The sequence below is a fragment of the Terrapene carolina genome, unplaced genomic scaffold (assembly GCF_002925995.2).
Source record: "Terrapene carolina triunguis isolate 2854851 unplaced genomic scaffold, T_m_triunguis-2.0 Scaffold89, whole genome shotgun sequence".
In the NCBI taxonomy this organism is placed as follows: Eukaryota; Metazoa; Chordata; order Testudines; family Emydidae; genus Terrapene; species Terrapene triunguis.
The window spans coordinates 32826502-32847275 of NW_020664440.1; the positions used below are offsets into that span (position 1 = coordinate 32826502).

At 42.5% G+C, this 20774-nt stretch overlaps 1 protein-coding gene across 2 annotated transcripts in view; it reads left to right on the forward strand.

Moving 5' to 3' along the window:
- Positions 1–20774, forward strand: part of FAM120A (family with sequence similarity 120A) — a 113016-nt gene that overhangs the window by 42210 nt on the left and 50032 nt on the right. For both annotated transcript variants that reach the window (XM_024199489.2, XM_029911219.1), the window contains exons 8-9: positions 1560–1650; positions 7894–8118. In XM_024199489.2, coding sequence (XP_024055257.1) covers positions 1560–1650; positions 7894–8118 — 316 coding nt within the window. The remainder of the gene's footprint in view (positions 1–1559; positions 1651–7893; positions 8119–20774) is intronic.

Here is a 20774-nt window from a genome sequence, read left to right on the forward strand (position 1 = left end):
AGACAATATCACTTATATCACTATGTTTAGAGACAGTCTCTTAAGTGGGAAACTAGTTGGTAAATCGACAGACGTTGGAACTTCATTTAAGATGTTTTTCTACACTAATAGAAGATAAGGTGATAAGTAACAGCATGAATTTGTCAAGAACAAATTATGTCAAATCAAAGTATAGCTTTCTTTGACAAGGTAACAAGCCTCCTGGAGAGGGGGGAAGCAGTAGCTGTGGTATATCTTTAGTAAGGCTTTTGATACTGTTTTGCATGACTCTCTCAAAAACCAACTAGAGAAATACAGCCTAGGTCCTAGATGGAGCTACTATAAGGTGGTACATAACTGGTTGGAAAACCGTTCCCTGAGAGTAGTTCTCAGCGGTTCACAGTCAAGCTGGGAGGGCATAACGAGTGGGGCCTGCAGGGATCGGTCCTGGGTCCAGTTCTGTTCAATATCTTCATCAATGATTTAGTTAATGGCATAGAGAGTACACTTTTATAAAGTTTGTGGACGATACCAACCTGGAAGGGGTTGCAAGTGCTTTGGAAGGTAGGATTAAAATTCAAAATTATCTGAACAAACTGGAGAAATGGTCTGAAGTAAGTAGGATGACATTCAATAAGGACAAATGCAAAGTACTCCACTTAAAAAGGAACAATCAGTTGCACACGTACAAAATGGGAAATGACTGCCTAGGAAGGAGTACTGTGGAAAGGGATCTGATGTCACAGTGGGTCACAGGATAAATATGATTCAACAGTATAATACTGTTTGGGGGTGGGGGGGGGAAAGGCAAATATTCTGGGATGTAATAGCTGGAGTGTTGTAAGCAAGACATGAGAAGTAATTCTTTCGTTCTACTCCATGCTGATATGGCCTCAACTGGAGTATTGTGTCCAGTTCTGGGCACCACATTTCAGGAACGATGTGGACAAACTGGAGAAAGTCTAGATGAGAGCAATAAAAATGATTAAAGGTTTAAAAAAATATGACCTATGAGGGAAGATTGAAAAAAATTGGATTTGTTTAGTCTGGAGAGAAGACTAAGGGGGGGAACATAAGTTTTCAAGTGCATAAAAGGTTGTTACAAGGAGATGGGTGAAAAATTGTTCTTATTAACCTTTGAGGATAGGACAAGAAGAAATGGGTTTAAATTGCAGCAAGGGCAGTTTAGGTAGGACATTAGGAAAAACTTCCTACCTGTCAGGGTGGTTAATTAAGCACTGGAATAAATTGTATAGGAAGGTTGTGGGGTCTCCGTCATTGGAGGTTTTTTAAGAGCAGGTAATGGATGGTCGAGATAATACTTAGTCCTTATAATTATAAAGGAATCTTAAAAGTTTTTAAAAATTACAATCCAAATATTAACAACATTTAATTAATAATTATGGGGATGTTACACTGCTTTCTAGACACTCCTGTATATTGGCATTTCTAATTTATGTGGTGTCTTTTAAAATTAGAGCATTCACTGACTGATAAAAAATAGCTCTAATAAAGCTATTAAGATGCATCTTACATTTTGCACTAAATAGGGTAGTTTTTCTTCTTGTGTATTTATTCAGCCATGTCAGTGGGAACAAAATGAGTTGGGAAAAAACAAGAACACAATCGGAAAACCAAGCACATGGAGGAGACCCAGGAGACCAAACAAAGGTAATACCTTAAGTTCCAAACCTCCACATTTATTGCTACAGCCTTACAAGCATATGGGTAAAACTTCCAAAAGCACCTGTGAGAACTTTAAAAAAAAAAAAAAAAAAAAAAAAGACAAACTGTAATATACAGTGAGAAATGGCTTAAAATATGTTATGATATGCGTACGAAATTGTAAACTCAGTAGACTAGCTCACCCTGTCATTCTTGGATATTTCTGCACATTTCATATACACGATAATATACTGTGTTGATTTCAATATGAATGCCTTTAGTAGTCTTAATGTAGCATCTACAGGATGTTTGCTATGTCCCTCAAGCTCTGCATGGTCTATTTGTTGAGAGCAGTTCCATTATGGATGTTTGAAGGTAGGGCAAAAATGCACAACTCAGAGCTGTGTAGTCATTATTATCAATTAATGTATGAGAATTCAAAGGTGGAAAAAATACTATTACTTATCAGAGATTTTACTTTTACAAATGGTTGAGATGAATTTCACAATGAATAGTAAAGTAATTCTATGAGTTTGAATGGAACTACTTAATGTAAGGATGGTACAGTTAATACCTTAAGAATTCAACATTGATTTAAAATTGTGCTAGTAAAAAGTAAGTGCCAAAACCATTGTCAATTTGAAGGACATCATTCCAGACATGCCAAGTTTCAACTACATTTCAGTGAAAATGCACACGTTTTATACCTCCAATATAAGCCAAGTTTATAATAGAGATGAAGGCTAGCCATTAATTTATTCTCAGGCAAAAAATATAATAGAAATAAAGCCAAACCAAAGTTTGGAGTTATGGTGGAAAGACCTTTTTTCTTAGCTATAAACCCTTTTGAGAATGTGTTAGTTTCCCCCTCCCCCAAAATAAAATAAAAGTTTTTAATCTGGAAATTCCAGTCAGATAACACCTTGGATCTGTCCCTATAGTGCTAACCTGATAACAGTCAGAAACAGACCACACCCATCCATACGTATCCCTGCAAGCCACTCCCTGTGTGATAGCCATCTGCATGTGGACCATTCACAATTTGCAGAATGTACATAGGGCCATACAATTTGCAAAGTATGCAAAAAACTGGTGAGTAGATAATCAGATGGACATTTTAAAGTATATACTTTGTGTTTCTGTGATAAGTTTTAAATGCGTAATTGCTTCCTTACCCTCCCCTAAACCAGTTAAAAGCAATTGTATTTGTTAGCACTATAGGAAAAGCCAAGTCTAGAGTTTGTAGGTATATTTATTTCACAGAGAAGTAGCCAAAATATTGGAAAAATGTTTGAAAGGTGAAAATATATTTTTAAAGTCTAGTTCCTCTGAAACTTTGTGTGTGTTCAAACTTTCCAGAAGAATTTCACATTGGAATCAGATATGGCATGTGAAGTTTTAAGGTGGATCATTTAGGGAGTTGAAAATCTGGCCTATAACAGAAAGCTAGCACCAACCCTGATGATAATGTTTCCTTTCTCTTATCCTTTGTTTCATTTAGTTAAATTGCAAGCTCTTGGGGTGAGGACTGTCTCACTATGAATTTATCCAGTGCCTGGGACAATGGGCTTCCCATCTCAGTTAGGCCTTTTAGGTATTACAGTAATAAAAATAAATGCTAACAATAATAATACTCCTAACTGTGGAGGTAGTAGTAGTCTCTTGGATACCATTGTGTTGTTTGCAGTGTTGGGTGCATTATGTAGGGTGGTTTGATTTAAATTACTGATTTTAATCGTGTATTGCAATTGTACTTTTTAGTTATTTTCCTGAGAGAGGTTGGTAACCATTAAAACATGTTGGCTTGCAACTAAATATAGCCTGTGTGCTTAATTTGGTTCTGCTTTTTGCTAACCAGGAGGATATATTATGTCTATACACATTTATTTAAGCAATTCTGCAGCTTAATTTACATTTATTCAGATTCTTAATTTTTACATTTCTTACTATGTTAGAAAATGGGGAATGATGCATTTCTTATTTATTAGATTAATTTTTTACTTGTGATGTGTTTCAAGCTCTACCTGGATGGACATTCATATTCAGTTAAAAATGGACAAAACCGCATTTTAATTTTTTAATTAAATAAAACTACCTTAACTGCTGGACACAGAGGGGAAAAATGTTTATCAAAACATGTCTTGCATTTAAAACCGATTCATTAAAAGAGGAAGTATTATCTGTAGTTAGTGAATTGAACTGATTATTTCTGGTAACGATGTCATCAAGACTTTAGAACTAGTAGATTTAATCTTTTCACACCTAGTTTTTATTCATAGATGGGAAGAGGAAAATCAACTTTCCTTCTTTTTCTACTTCCAATTGGTTTCTAAACTTTGAACGAACTGGTCATTGAACTGAACTAGCTGAAATGAAGATGATGGTCTCTCTGTACCTGCAGAAGAGGCTACAGCTGTCAAAAGCTGGTTTAATTCTTCAGCAAACTCTGGTTCCAGGTGTAAGCCATTGACTTCCACCAGTTCAGTGGTGTTACTTTCTTTGGAATTTATCAGCAAATATGTACTCAATATTTTTGTATGTAATGTTTTTAATAGATTATAAGTTTAGGTGTTAACATAGGTTGTCAATGTCAAATTTATTTAAAGAATAAAAATCTGTATTTTTAAAAAAATCAGATTTTTAAAATTTTCTAAACCAATTTTTATACAGCCTGGTAATAACCTAGAATAGTGCAAATACACGAGAGTCTTGTGGTAGTACACTTCTTTTTTTAACTAGATTTCCCCCCCTTCAATAGCAGCACAGTGTTTTGTAAATTCTTATTTATAGTGCCATTTCAGCATCTTTTAAAATCATTTTTAGCGCTACTAGAATTGGGGATAGGAATCTGTTTACAATAATTACATCTAAATAAAAATATACCATAAATATGACACTTTGGTGCTAACTAAGTGTACTTAGAAAAACATTTTATATCTGACAGCTATTGTTTGAAAAAAGTACTATCACAGATTGTTTTGTTCTAACCATTCCTTTAGCCTCTTTGTTTGTTTGTTTGTTTTTAATCTAAATCTGGATTACAGGTGCTCTAAAGTAATCTGAAAGGGGCAGTGCCCACTTGAATTTTTTTGAAATTCCGTGTTCTGAGGGAACACCTTTTTGAATAGTGTGCCTTGACTTCTTTAAAATAAAAAATCCTTAACTTTTTAAGTAAGGATTTGTCTGCTTCCCTTTTGGTATTTAGAAAGATTTGATGGGTGTACCTGGAATTACCTCAAACATGCTGGGGGCCCTGCACACCTTTCTGTGTGTGAAGGGATGTTCACATCTGCAAAACCATGATACTGATAAATCATAAAGTGCTGTCACATGCACAAAGTTAACAAACCTTTGTCTTTCAGTTATAGCAACTTAGGAATTACTTGTTATAGTAGTAGATATCAAATTCAGATGAAAATATGACTTATCGTGTCCTCCTAAATTGAGAGATTACCAGATTGTTGTTAGTGAGATTTTTTGTGGGTTTCTCTGCTTTTACTTTTAAGCATCTCTGAAAGCAGTTATCCAAGTACTTTTTCATTGTTGGATAAGTCCAACAGTATGTCACTTTTGGCTGTAAATCTTAATATTGAATTGAATTTCTAGCAACAGAATTGAATGCTATACTAGCAACTCTTAACCAGAAGAGGTAGCAAAAATCTTGTGCAGCCCTCTTAACACAGGGAACATAATTTCATTCATAATGGGGAAAAAACCATAGGCCCCTCAAGATCAAATCACGTTATGTGGTCGGTGCTTGTATGTTTTCCCATTTTGTTCAAGAAATGAGCAGGGGAAGGTTTTGTCCCCCGTCCTTCTCCACCCCCCCTTTTTTTTCTTTTCTTTTTTTCTTTTTCCCAGGCTGGAGTTGAAGGCCCTTTGTTTTGCCTTTGCCCAACTAGTCAATAACTCCCCAGAAATGTTTATCAGAGGTTGTTATTGCTATACTGGGAAAATATTAATGTAAAGAAAAATTACTACTTTTTAATATGATGAAAAGTTAAAATTTAAACTGCACGATGACATGAATATATCTTGTTTTTAATAATGGTTATTTGCAGGAAAACGAGGACTAGAGTAACCACAGACTAGGAAGAATTTATTTTCAACATTCTGTTACGGTTATAATTTTGATTCACTTATGAATATAAAATCATAGAAAAGTAGGACTGGAAGGGATCTCGAGAGGTCATCTAGTCTAGCCCCCTGCACTGAGACAGGACCAAGTATAGACCATCCCTGGCAGGTGTTTACCTAACCTGTTCTTAAAAACCTCCAATGATGGGGATTCCATAATCTCCCTTGGCAGCTTATTCCAGAACTTAACTATTTTTATAGTTAGAAAGTCTTTCCTAATATCCAAACTAAATCTCTTTAGCTGCAGATTAAGTCCATTACTTCATGTTCTGCCTTAAGTGGACACTGATTTCAGCCCTCTTTGTAACAGCTCTTATCATATTTGAAGACTGTTATCAGGTTCCCCTTCAGTCCTATTTTCTCAGGACTAAATATGCCCAGTTTTTTCACCTTTCTCCTTTGGTCAGGTTTTCTAAACCTTTTATCACTTTTGTTGCTCTCCTGTGGACTCTCAAATTTGTCCACATCTTTCTTAAAAGCGTGGCGCTCAGAATTGGACACAGTACTCCAGCTGAGGCCTCACCAGTGCCAAGGAGAGCAGGGCAATTACCTCCTGAATCTTACATATGACACTTATGTTAATACACCCTAGAATGATACTAGTCTTTTTTGTAACTGCATCATGTTGTGGATCACAAATTGAATATGAGTCGACTATAACTCCCAGATCCTTTTCAGCAGTACTAATGTCTAGACAATTATTCCTCATTTTGTAGTTGTGTGTTTATTTCTTCCTAAGGCTGTCTACACGCTTGTGGCAGCATTTAGAGTACATGCACTATACATGTAGCTAGGTGCCGCTGTGAAAGGCTCAGGCAGCAGGGAAAAGCTCTGATAACTCCCTGCTGCAGGAGCCTTTCTCTGTGACAGGGAAAGGCTCTGGCAGAAGAGAGGCAGCGGGACACTATACTGCTAAAAATAGTGTCCTGGGGATTCAGGCATGTAGGACACTCTACTCTACCTGCCTAAGCCATGCCTCACTGTCTACACTGCTGTTTGTACCCATGCTAGCTGGGTGTGTGGTATCTGTACTCTACATACGGTTGTAAGTGTAGATGTACCTTCAGTGTAGTACTTTACACTGTTCATGTTTGCAGCTTCTGTAGCTGCCTTTGGTAATCCATGCTACATGTTCGCACTTTTGTATAGTCAAAAAAAAAAAAATATGAATGTTTTCATTTGTCGGACAAGGTGGGTGACGTCATATCTTCTATTGGACTGACTTCTGTTGGTGAAAGAGACAGCTATAGCATTTCAAATGTAGACAAGCCAAAGTTTTCAGGCTACACAAAACTCTTCGTCAGATGTGGGAAAGGTACTCAGGGCTTGTCTATACTTAAAATGCTACAGCGGCACAGCTGCACTGCTGCTGCGCTTCAGTGTAGACACCATCTATACTGACAGGAGGGGTTCTCCTGTCGGCATAGGTAATCCACCTCCTCACCAGGCGGTAACTAGGTTTCTTCTATCGACTTAGCACTGTTGACACAGGGACTTAAGTCACCTTACCTGTGTCGCTCAGGTATGGATGTTTCACACACTTGACCAATGTAGTTAAACCGACCTAATTTTCTAGTGTAGACCAGGCCCCAGAGAGTGTCTTTACAGCAAAGAAAAACCCGAGGCTGGCCCGTGTCAGCCAACTTGGGCTCGCAGGGCTATTTCATTGCTTTGTAGACTTATGGCCTGGGGTCTGGACTCTAGGACCCTAGCACCCTGGAAGTTTACACAGCAATGAAATAGCCCCTTGAGCCTGAGTGACATTGCTATGTTGACATACCCAGAGTGTCACAGCTAAATACAAAGTGAAATAGATGGTTTAGCATGAATAGTTAACACATTCTGAGACACCATTCAAGGTGAAGTGGCCTGTAACACCTCTGCAGTCATAGGCCAAAAAAGGGGGCAGGGGGTTGCAGCTTGTTGTAATAAGCCATTAATCTGGTGCCTTTATTAAGGCCATTATTTTTAGTGTCTAGCAAAGTTATCAATTTAAGCTCCCATTGTGGGTGCAGGGAGAGACATGCAAAGTGCCTTTTTTCTGTTAATGTACAAGTTTATTTTTCTATGTAACCAATAAAAGCATGTTTTCTTTTGTATGATGTATTACAGGCAGAAGGTTCTTCGACTGCCTCGTCAGGAAGCCAGGCAGCTGAAGTCAAAGGGAATCAAGCCAGTAGTCCACAAATCCCATGTCTGTTGTCAATGCCCACCAGGAACCATATGGATATTACCACCCCTCCATTGCCTCCTGTAGCACCTGAAGTATTAAGAGTGGCAGAACACAGGCACAAGAAGGGATTAATGTATCCCTACATCTTTCATGTCCTAACCAAGGTATGACTCTCAAACTCAGGTATTGTGAAACAGTGATTCTGTAAAGGTAAACACCTGACCAGACACTATCATGAGGGGGATGCACATTTGCTCCTGCTTAGAGCTCTGGCCTATTAGCACTTCTAACGATTGGTGAAAAAGAAACTCCAGACAGTAGCTCTAGGAGTGAATTGCACAACAGGTGGCTGACCCTCATTGTTAAAACTGCTTACTCACAAAATAGCTGATTTTTTTTTTCTGAATTTTCTCTCTTTTTCCCTTTTCTATTTTAAAAAAGTTTGGTGTGTGTGGTGCTTCTTGAGGCTTTGGCACTTCTGCCACTCTCTCTCTGACATTACCTGTTTCAGAATCGTTTAGATATTTATTTTGACGTGATTGTTGTCTGGCTGTCTTGTTCCCCTCACTGTTTCTTTTTCTCTTAGGCTAGGTCTACACTACAGCGGGGTTCCGACCTAAGATACGCAACTTCTTCAGCTACGTGAATACCGTAGCTGAAGTTGCGTATTTTAGGTCGGCTTACCCGGTGGTGAGGACGGGGGAAAGCCGACCGCTGCCTCCGACTCCGCTGCCGCCTCTTGTCGAGGTGGATTTCCGGAGTCGACGGCAGAGCGATCAGGGATCGATTTTACCGCGTCCTCACGAGACGCGGTAAGTCGATCCCCGATAAACCGATTGCTACCCGCCGGATCGGCGGGTAGTGAAGACGTAGCCTTGGTATACCTGAAGAGAAACAGCCCGGCAGCTTTAAGAAATTCCTCCAGGTGTGGCCATAAAATGTTCATTATGGATAAACATGATTGCTATCTTCAACGCCCGGCAAATACATGGCAAGCAGACAGGTCTTAGGGAGATCGCTTGAACATCCCTGCTCTGCACTCTTCCAACAGAAATCTCTCTGGATGGCCTTGGAGAGCAAATCTTCCACGGCAATGGAGGAGAGTTCCTCATCTTACTACAAAGAGGCTGTGTCAATGCTAGTTGATTCAGTGTAGTTTTAATGGGATTTCCCAAAGCTATGTGTTTTGGAACTATCAGAGGTCAGCACTATCTCAGTCATTAAAGCCAGTGGGATTCAATGATGCCATTGGCACAACTCTTTGGTTTTGCTTAGTATAGATTCAGAGGACAAGATTCAATCCAAACCTCCCTCTAAGTGCAGGCTGAAAAGATCCTACAACTTGACCCTTCTGACCCTGTTTCATCTTCTCACGCTCCTGTTCAAAGCAGCCTAATGCCAATAGTAGTTCCATCCACAACAGTTGTGGCAGCAATAAGTCCAGTCACTGGATCATTAAACATTATTATATTATTCTCATTTATATCCTTAAAGCCAGAATGTCATTTAATTTGCAGATGGACATGCCATGCTCTCTTTGAGGCATGAACTGTCACTTTGCTATGTTTATACAGTGCCTCGCCCAATGGGGATGGGACTCCTCTGTGCAATAGCAATATAGATAATATTATTCCTGGGGGGCATTCTGCGCACAGTATTTTAAAATTCTGCAAATTTTATTTGTCAAAATAACACTACATAATCACACTAGTTTCAATTATTTTGGCAATTTATTTCAAAACCTGTCAGCAAGTATGTCTGTAACAATACAGACACACAAAAATCCCCCCAGGGAGTAGAGAGTTAAAGAAACCCCTATGACAATCCAGTTTCTGTTTCTCTGCCCCTTATCCCTCCCCCCCAGCCCAGCTGCAGTAGGTGTGTGCGTGCCCTGAGCACAGTTGCTGGAATTTTTCTCCCCAGCGGTATCAGTTGGATCGGCTCCAGCGCCTTCTGGTGCCATGCTCTCATAGCGCCGTTATAAAGGGCCTTGCTGACTCCACTACCCCTTCAGTTCCTTCTTACCACCCGTGATGGGTGCTGGAACCCTTAATTGCTCAGACAGTTCCATGGCAACAGACGTTTCCTAAGGTTTGTAGTGAACCAAGCTCACTACCAGTTTGTGGTGATTCCATTCGGCCTGTTAGCCGCCCCACAAGTCTTCACCAAATGCATGGCAGTAGTAGCAGCCTTTCTCAGAAGAAAGAAGTCCATGTATTTTCATACCTCGATGACTGGCTAGTCCAGGGCTGATCCAGAGCTCAAGTGGAAGCAAACATCTATCTCATTCAATTGACCTTCAGGACATTAGGTTTTTGTTGAACGTCCAGAAGTCCACCCTTATCCCGATCCAAAGGATGGAGTTCATCAGTGTGGTACTCGACTCTGTGCAAGCAAGAGCTCTACTTCCGGACAATCGGTTTCACTCAGTTACATCCCTGATAAGGTCCCTCCAAGCTCATCTGATCACAACCGTATGAAAATGTCTGAGCCTCCTGGGCTACGTGGCATCATGCACGTACGTAGCGCAACATGCGAGGCTATGTCTCAGACTTTTCCCAGTCTGGCTGGCCATGGTATACTTCCCCTTTTGTCATCACCTGGACTCGGTGCTTACGGTACCTACCCAGGTCCTCAGCTCACTGTCATGGTGGCAGAACACACGGTATGTGCAAGGGTACCCTTCTCAAGACTTTAACTGTTGTCCCTAGTGTCCGATACATCAGCCCTTGGCTGGGGAGTCCACCTAAGGTCCCTCAGGACTGAGGGCCTTTGGTCCAAAGATGAGCTTTCCCTCCACATCAATGTCAGGGAGCTCGGTGGGGGGGAGGGGGCGGGTGTCTAGCCTGCCAGGCATTTTTACCTCACATGACGGGCAAGACTGTTTTGGTTTTCACGGACAATACGACGGCTATATTCTACATAAACAGGCAGGGCGGTGCACGTTGTTCCCCCCTGTGTCAGGAAGCAATCCGCCTGTGGGAATTCTGCATTGCTCAGTCCATCAGCCTGGAGGCATCCTACCTCCCAGGAGCACACAACCAGCTGGGAGATCACCTCAGCAGGTTTTTCTCCACTCACCACGAGTGGTCTCTCCAGCCAGACATTGTGAGGGACATCTTCCAATGGGGGGGCACTCCCCTTAGAGACTTGTTTGCCATCTGCAAAAACAGGAAATGCCACCAGGTTTGCTTCCTGCAAGGTCACAGCCTGGGGTCTTTCATGGACATGTTCCTGTGGACAAGACACCTGTATTACTCATTTCCCCCATCCCACTGATCCACGAGGTTCTGATGAGGATCAAGCAGGACCGAGTGCAGATCATTCTCATAGCTCTGGTGTGGCCCAGACAGCATTGGTTCACCAACCCGTGAGCCCTGTGAGTGGAGGCATCACTAAGGCTTCCACTATACCCAGACCTGATCTCCCGGGACCATCATTGGCTACTCCACCTGAACATCAGCTCTCTTTATCTGACGGCTTGGAAGCTCCATGGCTGAATCCGGAGGAGCGGGCTTGCTCGGAGCAGGTCTGCGAGGTCCTACTGGGCATTAAAAAGCCCTCCACCAGGGCTACTTACCATGCAAAAATTGAAACGGTCTCCATCTTGTGCTCCCAAAAATTCCACCTTTGAGTCATCTCTACAGCTCATCTTAGGGCTTGTCTACACTTACATTTTATAGTGCTCTAACTTGCTGGCTCAGGGGGGTGAAAAATCACCCCCTTGCGCTCAGACTTGCTGCGCTCTTTAAAGCACTAGTGTAAACGGGCTCCGAGCACTGGGAGCCAATCCCCTTGTGGAGGTGGATTACCAGGAGTGCTGGGAGAGCTCGACCACACTTGCACTTCAAAGCGCTGCCGCGGGAGTGTTCCCGTGACAGCGCTTTGAAGTTGCCAGGGTAGCCATGTCCTTAGAATACCTTTTACAGCTGAAACAACAAGGTCTAGCTCTCTTGCCAGTCAAGGTTCACCTAGTGGCTATCTCTGCCTTCCATCTCAAGGTGGACAGCCAATCTGTCTTTTCATACGAGATGGGGAGCCGTTTTCTCAAAGGCCTGGAGAGGGTGTTTCCCCCAGGTTAGAGATCCCATCCTTCCCTGGGACCTGAACCTTGTCCTATCAAATCTTATTGGGTCCCCGTTTGAGCTACTAGCAATGTGTTTGTTGTTACACCTTTCCTGGAAAGTGGCCTTCCTGGTGGATATCACTTCGGCCAGAAGAGTTTCAGCGATCCGGGCCCTCACATCGGAGCCCCAGTATATGGGCTTCTTCAAGGACAGAGTCTAGTTGTGACCACACCCGTTGTTCCTTCCTAAGGTGATCTCACAATTCCATTGCAGTCAAGCAATCTTCCTACCGGTTTTCTACCCTAACCCACATGCGAATAGAGAAGAACAGCACCCCCACATGTTGGATGTTAGGCGGGCCCTGGCTTTCTGTATACAAAGGACCAAACCATTCAACAGATCTACTCAGCTGTTCATAGCGATAGCGGAAAGGATGAAGGGTCTCCCCATTTGTGCACAGAGAATCTCATAGTGGATTTATGTTATGTTCTAACACATTGAAACGAATCCAAGTATCTGCCCATGGCATCAGCAAGGTGCTAGTGACGTGACTATTTTTCATTTTTAACTACCTAAAGTCCAGTTTGTTTCCCAGGGGTAATGGGTGTCTAACTACACATCTCATGTCAAAGACTTCATTTCACTGCACAAGATCCAGGACATTGTGGACCAGATTTTCAAAGTTAGGCATAGAAAATTGTTTGCCTATATTTGCACCTGCATAATGTGTTCAAATACCCTGTCAATGATAGCAAATCGAGCGGTAGTAATATTATTTTTATTTATTATATCAGATTTTCATGCACGTAAGATATTTGCCTGCCTGTGTTAGGTGTGCACAAATGCACGTGCACAGTTGCACTCCTTGAACTCTCTAGTCCACAGTGTCTGGCAGAAAGGATGTGCCAGAATCAGCAGGTTTCAATGAGGATCATTAATACTTGTTATTAACACAATGAAGGAGTCCTGAGGAGTGTAACAGGTATATCTCCCCTTAAATCCGGGAACCTGAGGTCTCAGTGGTCTCAAACTAAATGGATAGTTGGGCTGAGATTTTCAAAATGTTTAAACACCTAAATAAGCATTCTGATTTTCCAAAGTGCTGAGTACCCTGCTGTTCCCAGTGATTTTAAAGGGAGCTGCTGGCTGCTCAGCACTTCTGGAAATCAGCCCACTTATTTAAATTATAAATAAGGATTTATGTTCTTAACTTTAGGCACCTTTTTTTAAATCTTGGTCTTCTGCATTGCATCTGAGTGACAACCCTCTGAGTGTACTAGCTCAGTGTCATTCCAGGGTACTGGCCCATCTGTGGTGAAACTGAGTGCAAATAATTTAAGCATGCTTATAGCTTTTTAGATCCAAGCAAAGGGGCTGATGTAATACCTACTTTTAGAAAAGAAAATATCTTGCATCTATTTCTTGGTTAAGAATTAATATAGTCACAGGAAATCCACACTTGCTTGCCTTTCTTATAGAATTAGGAAATTATATATTTTTCATCTCATTAAATTGACTTTTCAGTATTAGCAACTCTTAGTATCCAGGACTCCAGCAGATACATGCACGCTGTCCTGCTGTTTGCTGGCAGTCAGGAATTTTGCAATAAGACTTCTCTCAGTCACACATAAGGCACGCATTCTGAAGTGTGGATCTGTTGTGACTACAAATCTAAGAACTAGAATTGCAGGTGAGTAGTTTTCTTTGTTGGTTTTATGGATTATTATAGGTGGTTACGGAATTGATTCCTCCTCCCCCCCACACACTGCCTGTAAGCATATAGGTGGGTGTGGCTCTCCCTCGCTGTCCTCTCTGAGGGAGGCCACGCCCCTTTGCTACCCACGTAAATGGGGAAATTAGCGGTCTCCGGCCCCAACCCATAGTTCAGGGGCCAGGCCCTCAGCCAGGGCTGGAGCCCCAGCAAACAGTCTAGAGTGCTGGTAGGGGTTGAGTGCCCAGCAAACAGCTTAGGGTGCTCAGGCAAAGGGTGTCCGTGGAGTGCAGGCCTCCTGACCTCAGGAGGGGGAGTACTGTGACCCCAGGGTTGGGGTGGCAGGGGGGATGCCAGCCCGCCCAACTCCACTGCATCCCAGCCCAGGGCCCTAACAGTGGCAGAGTGGTCTGCCACTAGGTCGGTGGGGAATCCACCCGCAACACACTGACCATGTCTCCAGTGGCACCACAGCAAGAGAGTAATCTGGTTCCCCATGGCTACTTCCTATACTCCCCTTTGGTGTACCTGCATCCAAAGGTCTTCCGTAGGGTTGCCAACTTTCTATTTGCAGAAAGTTGCCCCGCCCCTGCTCCACCCCTTCTCCAAGGCCATGCCTCTGCTTACTCCATCCCCCCCCCCCGTCGCTCACTCTCCCCCACCCTCGCTTGCTCATTTTCACCGGGCTGGGGCAGGGGGTTGGGGTGTGAGAGGGGGTGAGGGCTCCAGCTGCAGGTGAGGTCTCTTGGGTGGGGCCAGAGATGAGGGGTGTGCAGGAGAGGGCTCTGGGTTGGAGCGTGGAAGGGGATGGGGCCAGGGATGAGGGGCTTGGGCTGCAGGAGGAGGCTCCGGGCTGGGGCAGGGGGTTGGAGTGCGGGAAGGGGTGAGTGGGCCAGGGTGGGGCCAGAATGAGGGGTTCAGGGTGCGGAAGGGGGATCTGGGCTGGGGTTGGGGCGCAGGAGAAGGTGCGGGGTGTGAGCTCCGGGTGGCGCTTACCTCAGGCGGCTCCCGGGAAGCAGTGACATCTCCCTCTGGCTCCTAAGTGGAGGCGTGACCATGTGGCTCTGGGTGCTGCCCGCACCTGCAGGTGCTTCTCCCTCAGCTCCCATTGGCTGTGGTTCCTGGCAAATGGGAACTGCTGAACTGGCATTGGGGACGGGGGCAGCGCACAGACCCCTGTGGCCCTTCCTTCACCTAGGAGCCAAAGGGAGATGCCGGCAGCTTCTCAGGAGTTGTGCGGAGCCAGGTAGGGAGCCTGTCTGTGCCGCCAACCAGACTTTTAACGTCCCGGTCAGCAGTGCTGACTGGAGCCACCAGGGTCCCTTTACAACTGGGCGTTCTGGTTGAAAACCAGACACCTGGCAACGCTAGTCGTCAGGCGTCTCCCCGGGATACACTGCAAGCGGCAGTCCCAGCAACTCCTCCGTGTCGGGCATGTCATGCAGTCCTGGTACCTGGTGGTCTCCTCGGCACAGCCAAAGTCTTCTGTGGGTTCCGGCTCCAGCAGCGGTCTGGAAGCGTATGCCTCCCTCGACAGCTCCTGCTCAACTGAGCTGCAGGGCCCACCTCTTATATTTCCTGTTCCTGTCCTGCCCTTCTGCTTTCGGTGTGGCGGCCTTGGCCTTCTAGGTTCCCCACACCAGGGGGCATCTGGCTCTCCCATGCTGTCAGTCTCTGAGGGAGACCACGCCCCTTTGCTACACTGCCCCATTCCTAAGGCTTGGTTACCCAACAAAATAGATACTCAAAATCAATTTTACAAAAATGTGCATCATGCTCTAATGTTTGAATGGGGATTGGAGAAAATTATATAAACTTGCCCTTCCCCCACACATTAAATATAAAGCATACAAATAAAACCTAATACAGTAAAAGCTGCGTGTGCACTTTAAAAACCGCGTTATCTGGCACTTTACCAACCAGAAAGCTCTATAAACCAGCATTTCTGATCTTCATTGAAAGTCCGGTTTATAGTCTGTTTGACGTGAGGCCGGCAGGTTCTCCGCGTGGCTCCCCTGAAGCGGCAACACGTCCCTGCTGCTCCTAGGTGGAGGAATGGCCACGAGGGGTTCAGAGTGTGGGAGGGGGTGTGGGTCTGGGGATTGGGGCGCTGGAGGCGGTGCAGGGCCTGGGCTCTGGAAGGGAGTTTGGGTGCGGGAGGGGGCTCGAGGCAGGAGGTTGAGGTGTGGGAGGGGTTTCGGGGTGCCGGATACAGGCAGCGCTCACCTTGGGCAGCTCCCCGCAAGCAGCGACCTGTCCCTGCTGCTCCTAGGCAGAGGCGTGACTAGGCGGCTCTGTGCACTGCCCTGCCCCAAGCGCTGACTCCGCAGCTCCCATTGGCTGGGAACTGCAGCCAGTGGGAACTGTGGGGGCGGCGCATGCGGGCAGAAGCAGTACACAGAGCCGCCTAGCCGCGCCTCCCCCTAGGAGCAGCAGGGACAGGTCGCCACTTCTGGGGAGCTGCCCAAGGTGAGCGCTGCCCAGATCCGGCACCCCGCACCCCCTCCCGTGCCCTGACCCCTTACCGCAAGCCCCCTCCCACACCCAAACTCCCTCCCAGAGACCATGCCCCGCACTCAAACTCCCTCCCTCTTAGTTAACCAGAATTTTTCACTTACTGCCCCTCCCCCCGCCCCACCCCAATTCCCCCAACATGCCGGATAAAAAAGCTTTTACTGTACTTGACTTACACACAAAAATGCTTAGCAATGAATTTTTTTTTTTTTTTTAATTTACGGCTAACCACATTGCATATCAAAAACTAAAATTGTATGCATGCATTTCTCTTAACTTGTGAGCACGGATCCTAGAAATCCGTTTGCTGTGGAAAATGCAGAATATGCGTTTTTATAGAGAATTTTTAGGTTTTACATTTCGTGAAAAAAATGAAAACATATACTAAGTGTTAATTAAATTTTACTGAAAGTACCAGTGTCGCTTATTCAGTGCGCATAACCTCTTCCTCTTGCGGTTAATTTTTTTGAATGCTCTTTAAATTTATAGTGGAACCCCGTTATCTGATCGACCAGAGGCAGATTGGATAATCAAAAATTGGGATAATCAGGAGGATTGGCAAAGAACTTTGTATCTCTTATTTTAAGATGGGGTCGGGGGGTTGGGCGATCAGCCCTGGGGATTTGGTTAATACGGAGAGCTGGATAATGGAGGCTTGGATAAACAGGGTTCTATCATGGAAAACTAGGATTCCTGCTTGTGAGTTTGCCTCCATTTCTAAATTATATAAACAGTGCACAATGAAGTTTAACACAAATTTCTGTGCTGACTTCAGGTATCTACTATATATATATATATATATATATATATAACAATTTGGATTTTAAGTACTTGGTAGTAAAATATCTCCCATCTAAAGCTTTGAGCACCCTTGATAATCTTTTAAAAATACACTAAACAAACCTATCAATTACCCTGGCAACAACATAGATATAACAATTTGCATAAGTCTACCAAAATCAGCAAACCAGGCACTTAATTTTGAGCATCCAAATCTTCTGTTAATCTTTGCATAGCTTTTTTTTTTTGTCATGGAATTCTGTTTTGACAAATATATGTTTAGCAATGTATTTCAGTACAAAAATGGACATTAATGCAGTGTAATGATTGAGAATTGAAATGTGTAAGTGTACCTGCATCAGAGTTTAGTTTTGTATTTCGTTGTTTCAATTCTCAACCATAACATGGCATTGATACACTTTTTCTCCATTTACTTTCCTTATCCGTAAAAGGAAAACACAGAAGCAAATGTCTGATTAATTTCTTTATGTGAATAGTCAAATGCTATATTTGATGTTGTTGTTTAAATGTACTATCTGAATATGTGATCATAGAATGCAGAAAAGTATCCAAGCAATTAAACATCAAAAGAAGAATTATCCTAAATTGCGAGGAATCTGTTCCAGCAATAAATAAATAAATAAATTTAGGGACCCCTGCATTGAATACAGTAGGGCAATCAATATTTAAAGACTGATCTGTTTTTTCAGTTAATAGAAATGATATTTGACATCTGCAGGCAGGGTCCAATGTGTTATATGATTACATTGCCACGTAAATTGTTGCATAATTGTGGATTATTTTTAAATGGCCACATAATTGTTTTCCAGAATCTAAAGCTTTCATTTGTCTATAACCCTCATGTTTATAGGGAAACCTTAAAAACATAAGCTGAGTGTAACTGATGCGATGTTTTCTGAGTTTGCCAAGAGCCTAAAACAAAGGTCTGGGAGGTATGAACTTCATTGTTCATCTCTTGGATGTGAACACTGAAGTCTGTTGACGGTTTAAATTACCATTTTATCAGAAATCGTTAACTAATATGCTTATTTGTCATTGTTGGATGTAGTGGCAAATATTGGGGAAGGATGCAGTGGAGCAGCTAGTTGCTACCAAGGATTATTACTCTCCCACTTCCAAAATTAAAAACACCTCTGCCCTTCCCCTAAATGGAGGGGAGGGTACACCGTTCATCCCCTTCCAAGTACCAAAAGCCTTGACTACTTCCTGGGTACCAAATACAAATTTCAGACCTTCCTGGGTACCAAAAGCCTTAATGACCCCCTCCCCAGTTTCCAAAAAACTCCTGCGTTTCCCTGCCAATTACTACAGTACAGTTACTTTGTCTGTACAACAATCTGCAGCACACTGAAAACCTAAAAACTGAGAGGAAGGGGATTGAGGTAACAGTATTGTGTCATGTTGGTTATCTTGCCATGTGACTTCAGGGATGTTGCTGCTGCTTGGAATACAGCTTGTAAGGAATTTAATTCAAAAGGAAAAGACAAAATAAAGTTTTAATTGTGGGTAAAGTAAATGTGTATATATAAACAAAATATTGAATACTTGTATTCATTGATGTGTAATATATATAATATGTAATACTATAGAGAAAATTGGGATTCTAACATCTTAAATTGAAACTCTGTGACGGGAAAGGTAAGTTAGTAGTGAATGCTTTTAATTTTCCTAAGAGTCCTATTTAAAATAAAAAAAGGGGGGGGGGGGGAGTGGGTACAGGATGGTTGACCCTGCTGGAATCTTACTAGGGACATATACTACTCTTGTGCAGTTCACATTGGTATTGGTGGCATTTCTGTGTGTACTTGACGGACAGTAGTCTACGACCCTACAGAAATTATTGGTGCAGACTTTGTCAGAATAGAATAGGAATAAGGAATAGTTAAGATTTAAAATTCTTAACAGGTAGAAAGTGGTATTAGTTGTTTGCCTGGTATCTCTTAGTTACCTGTTTCATTTTAAGTGGTCTGTTACTGCATTTGTGAACCCCTTATGCTTAACAATTTGTCCCAACTTGTATTTAGCTTAGACACTCTGGTTACATTCCCCAGACCTGAAGAAGAGCTCTATGAAGCTTGAAAGCTTGTACCTTCCACCAGCAGAAGTTGGTCCAATAAAAGATATTACCTCACCTACCATGTCTCTTTCAGTAAAAATAAACACAATCAGCCTTTAAAGCCATGGGGGTGGTATAATTTGTGGTAAGAGAGAGAAGTTTGCAGTTGAGCTTCTGTCAAAACATACATTAAAATCTACTTTGCTAAATTTAACTTATGTTTGTCCTTTTAGAAGGGAGGAGTAACTTTTGTGGTCGAAACAGTTTATAGATGCTTATATAATAGGTTTATGGGGAAAATAATGACATAACCTAACACCATCTAGTGATCTTCGTTCTTGTGTGTGTAGCAGATTTCAGTTTCAGTACAGTTTCCCTAATTTCAAAATCTGAAGACAAGGTAACATGTATGGGCTAATTTAAAATTCTGTCTTGTGTAAACCCCCCCCCCCCATTAAAAAAAAATCACACCATGATCCGTGGAATGGAAGACTGTGATTTTCTAATTCCAAGTGTTCAAATGCTTATTGATACAGTATTTTTATAAGTAGGGATGTATGAATCTTTGATTTTAAATACAAATCCAGACATCTTAAAATATGAATGAATCAAACATTGATCTATAGAACAGAGTAAGTCTGAATCGCCACAGTCCAAGGACATTGCAGCTGATGCGTGGACCTAGAGTAGTATAACTCGGATGTTCCTCAGCCTAACTTCTACTTGTATTGGTAGTAAGTTTACAGACAAGCCTTTATGTGACACTGTACTGTTTTGACAGCAAGCACACAGGCACTACTATTTCTGATAACTTTAAAAATATGCTAGAGGCATTGTAGGTGGCAAAAACCGGCAGCCGTGTTCATTATGGAAACACTGTTAACATTAAAACAAAAACAAAAAAAGCTTTCAGCAATTGTAATATTTATAGAATGAGCTGTTTGTACACACCCTGTAACTGTGCATTCATGATGATGATTTATTGAAAACTGATCAGTACACGGTGGTGGTTGCATTACTCCATTACACTCTCCAAAATCTATGACAAACAGAGGGATATAGGATTGTCTATAGATTATTTGTTCAGGAGATGGTCAGAAAATATAAACCTGCCTTGATTGGAAAAGTACTCACCTTGTAATTCTCTGAAGATCTCAGCAGCATTTGTCATGTAGAAAACTCCGCAAGTTCTTACGATTTTTTTATCCTCAAAGAGCATGTATAGTCTGGCATGTGTGCTCTGCCCTACTCAGCATGGTCTAACAATAAGTATTTCAGGGGTTCCAGAACATTCTCCCCATATCTTTTAAGAGCAGGAAGCAAGAGCTCCGCCCTAACCTTCTAATTACACCAAGATTGCAAAAAATATTTCTTCAAAGTGACTAACATCAAAGCTCAGAAATGGGCAAATGAGTAAGCACTCCTACAGAGGGTAAACATATTCCTTTCTATTCAAAAACCACCAAACTCTTGAAGGGAGGCATATGGGTGTGTGTGAAGTAAGATACAATCCTCAAAAAATCAGAATGACAAACAGGTAGAGAAAAGAGCAGGGGAGAAAAAAGCATATCCTAGAAAATATCACATATGACCACTTAATGGCTTGTAGGATGTGTCCCAAGAAATGAATTTACTTTGTGATTCTCTAGCTTCACACGAATCAGGTCATTC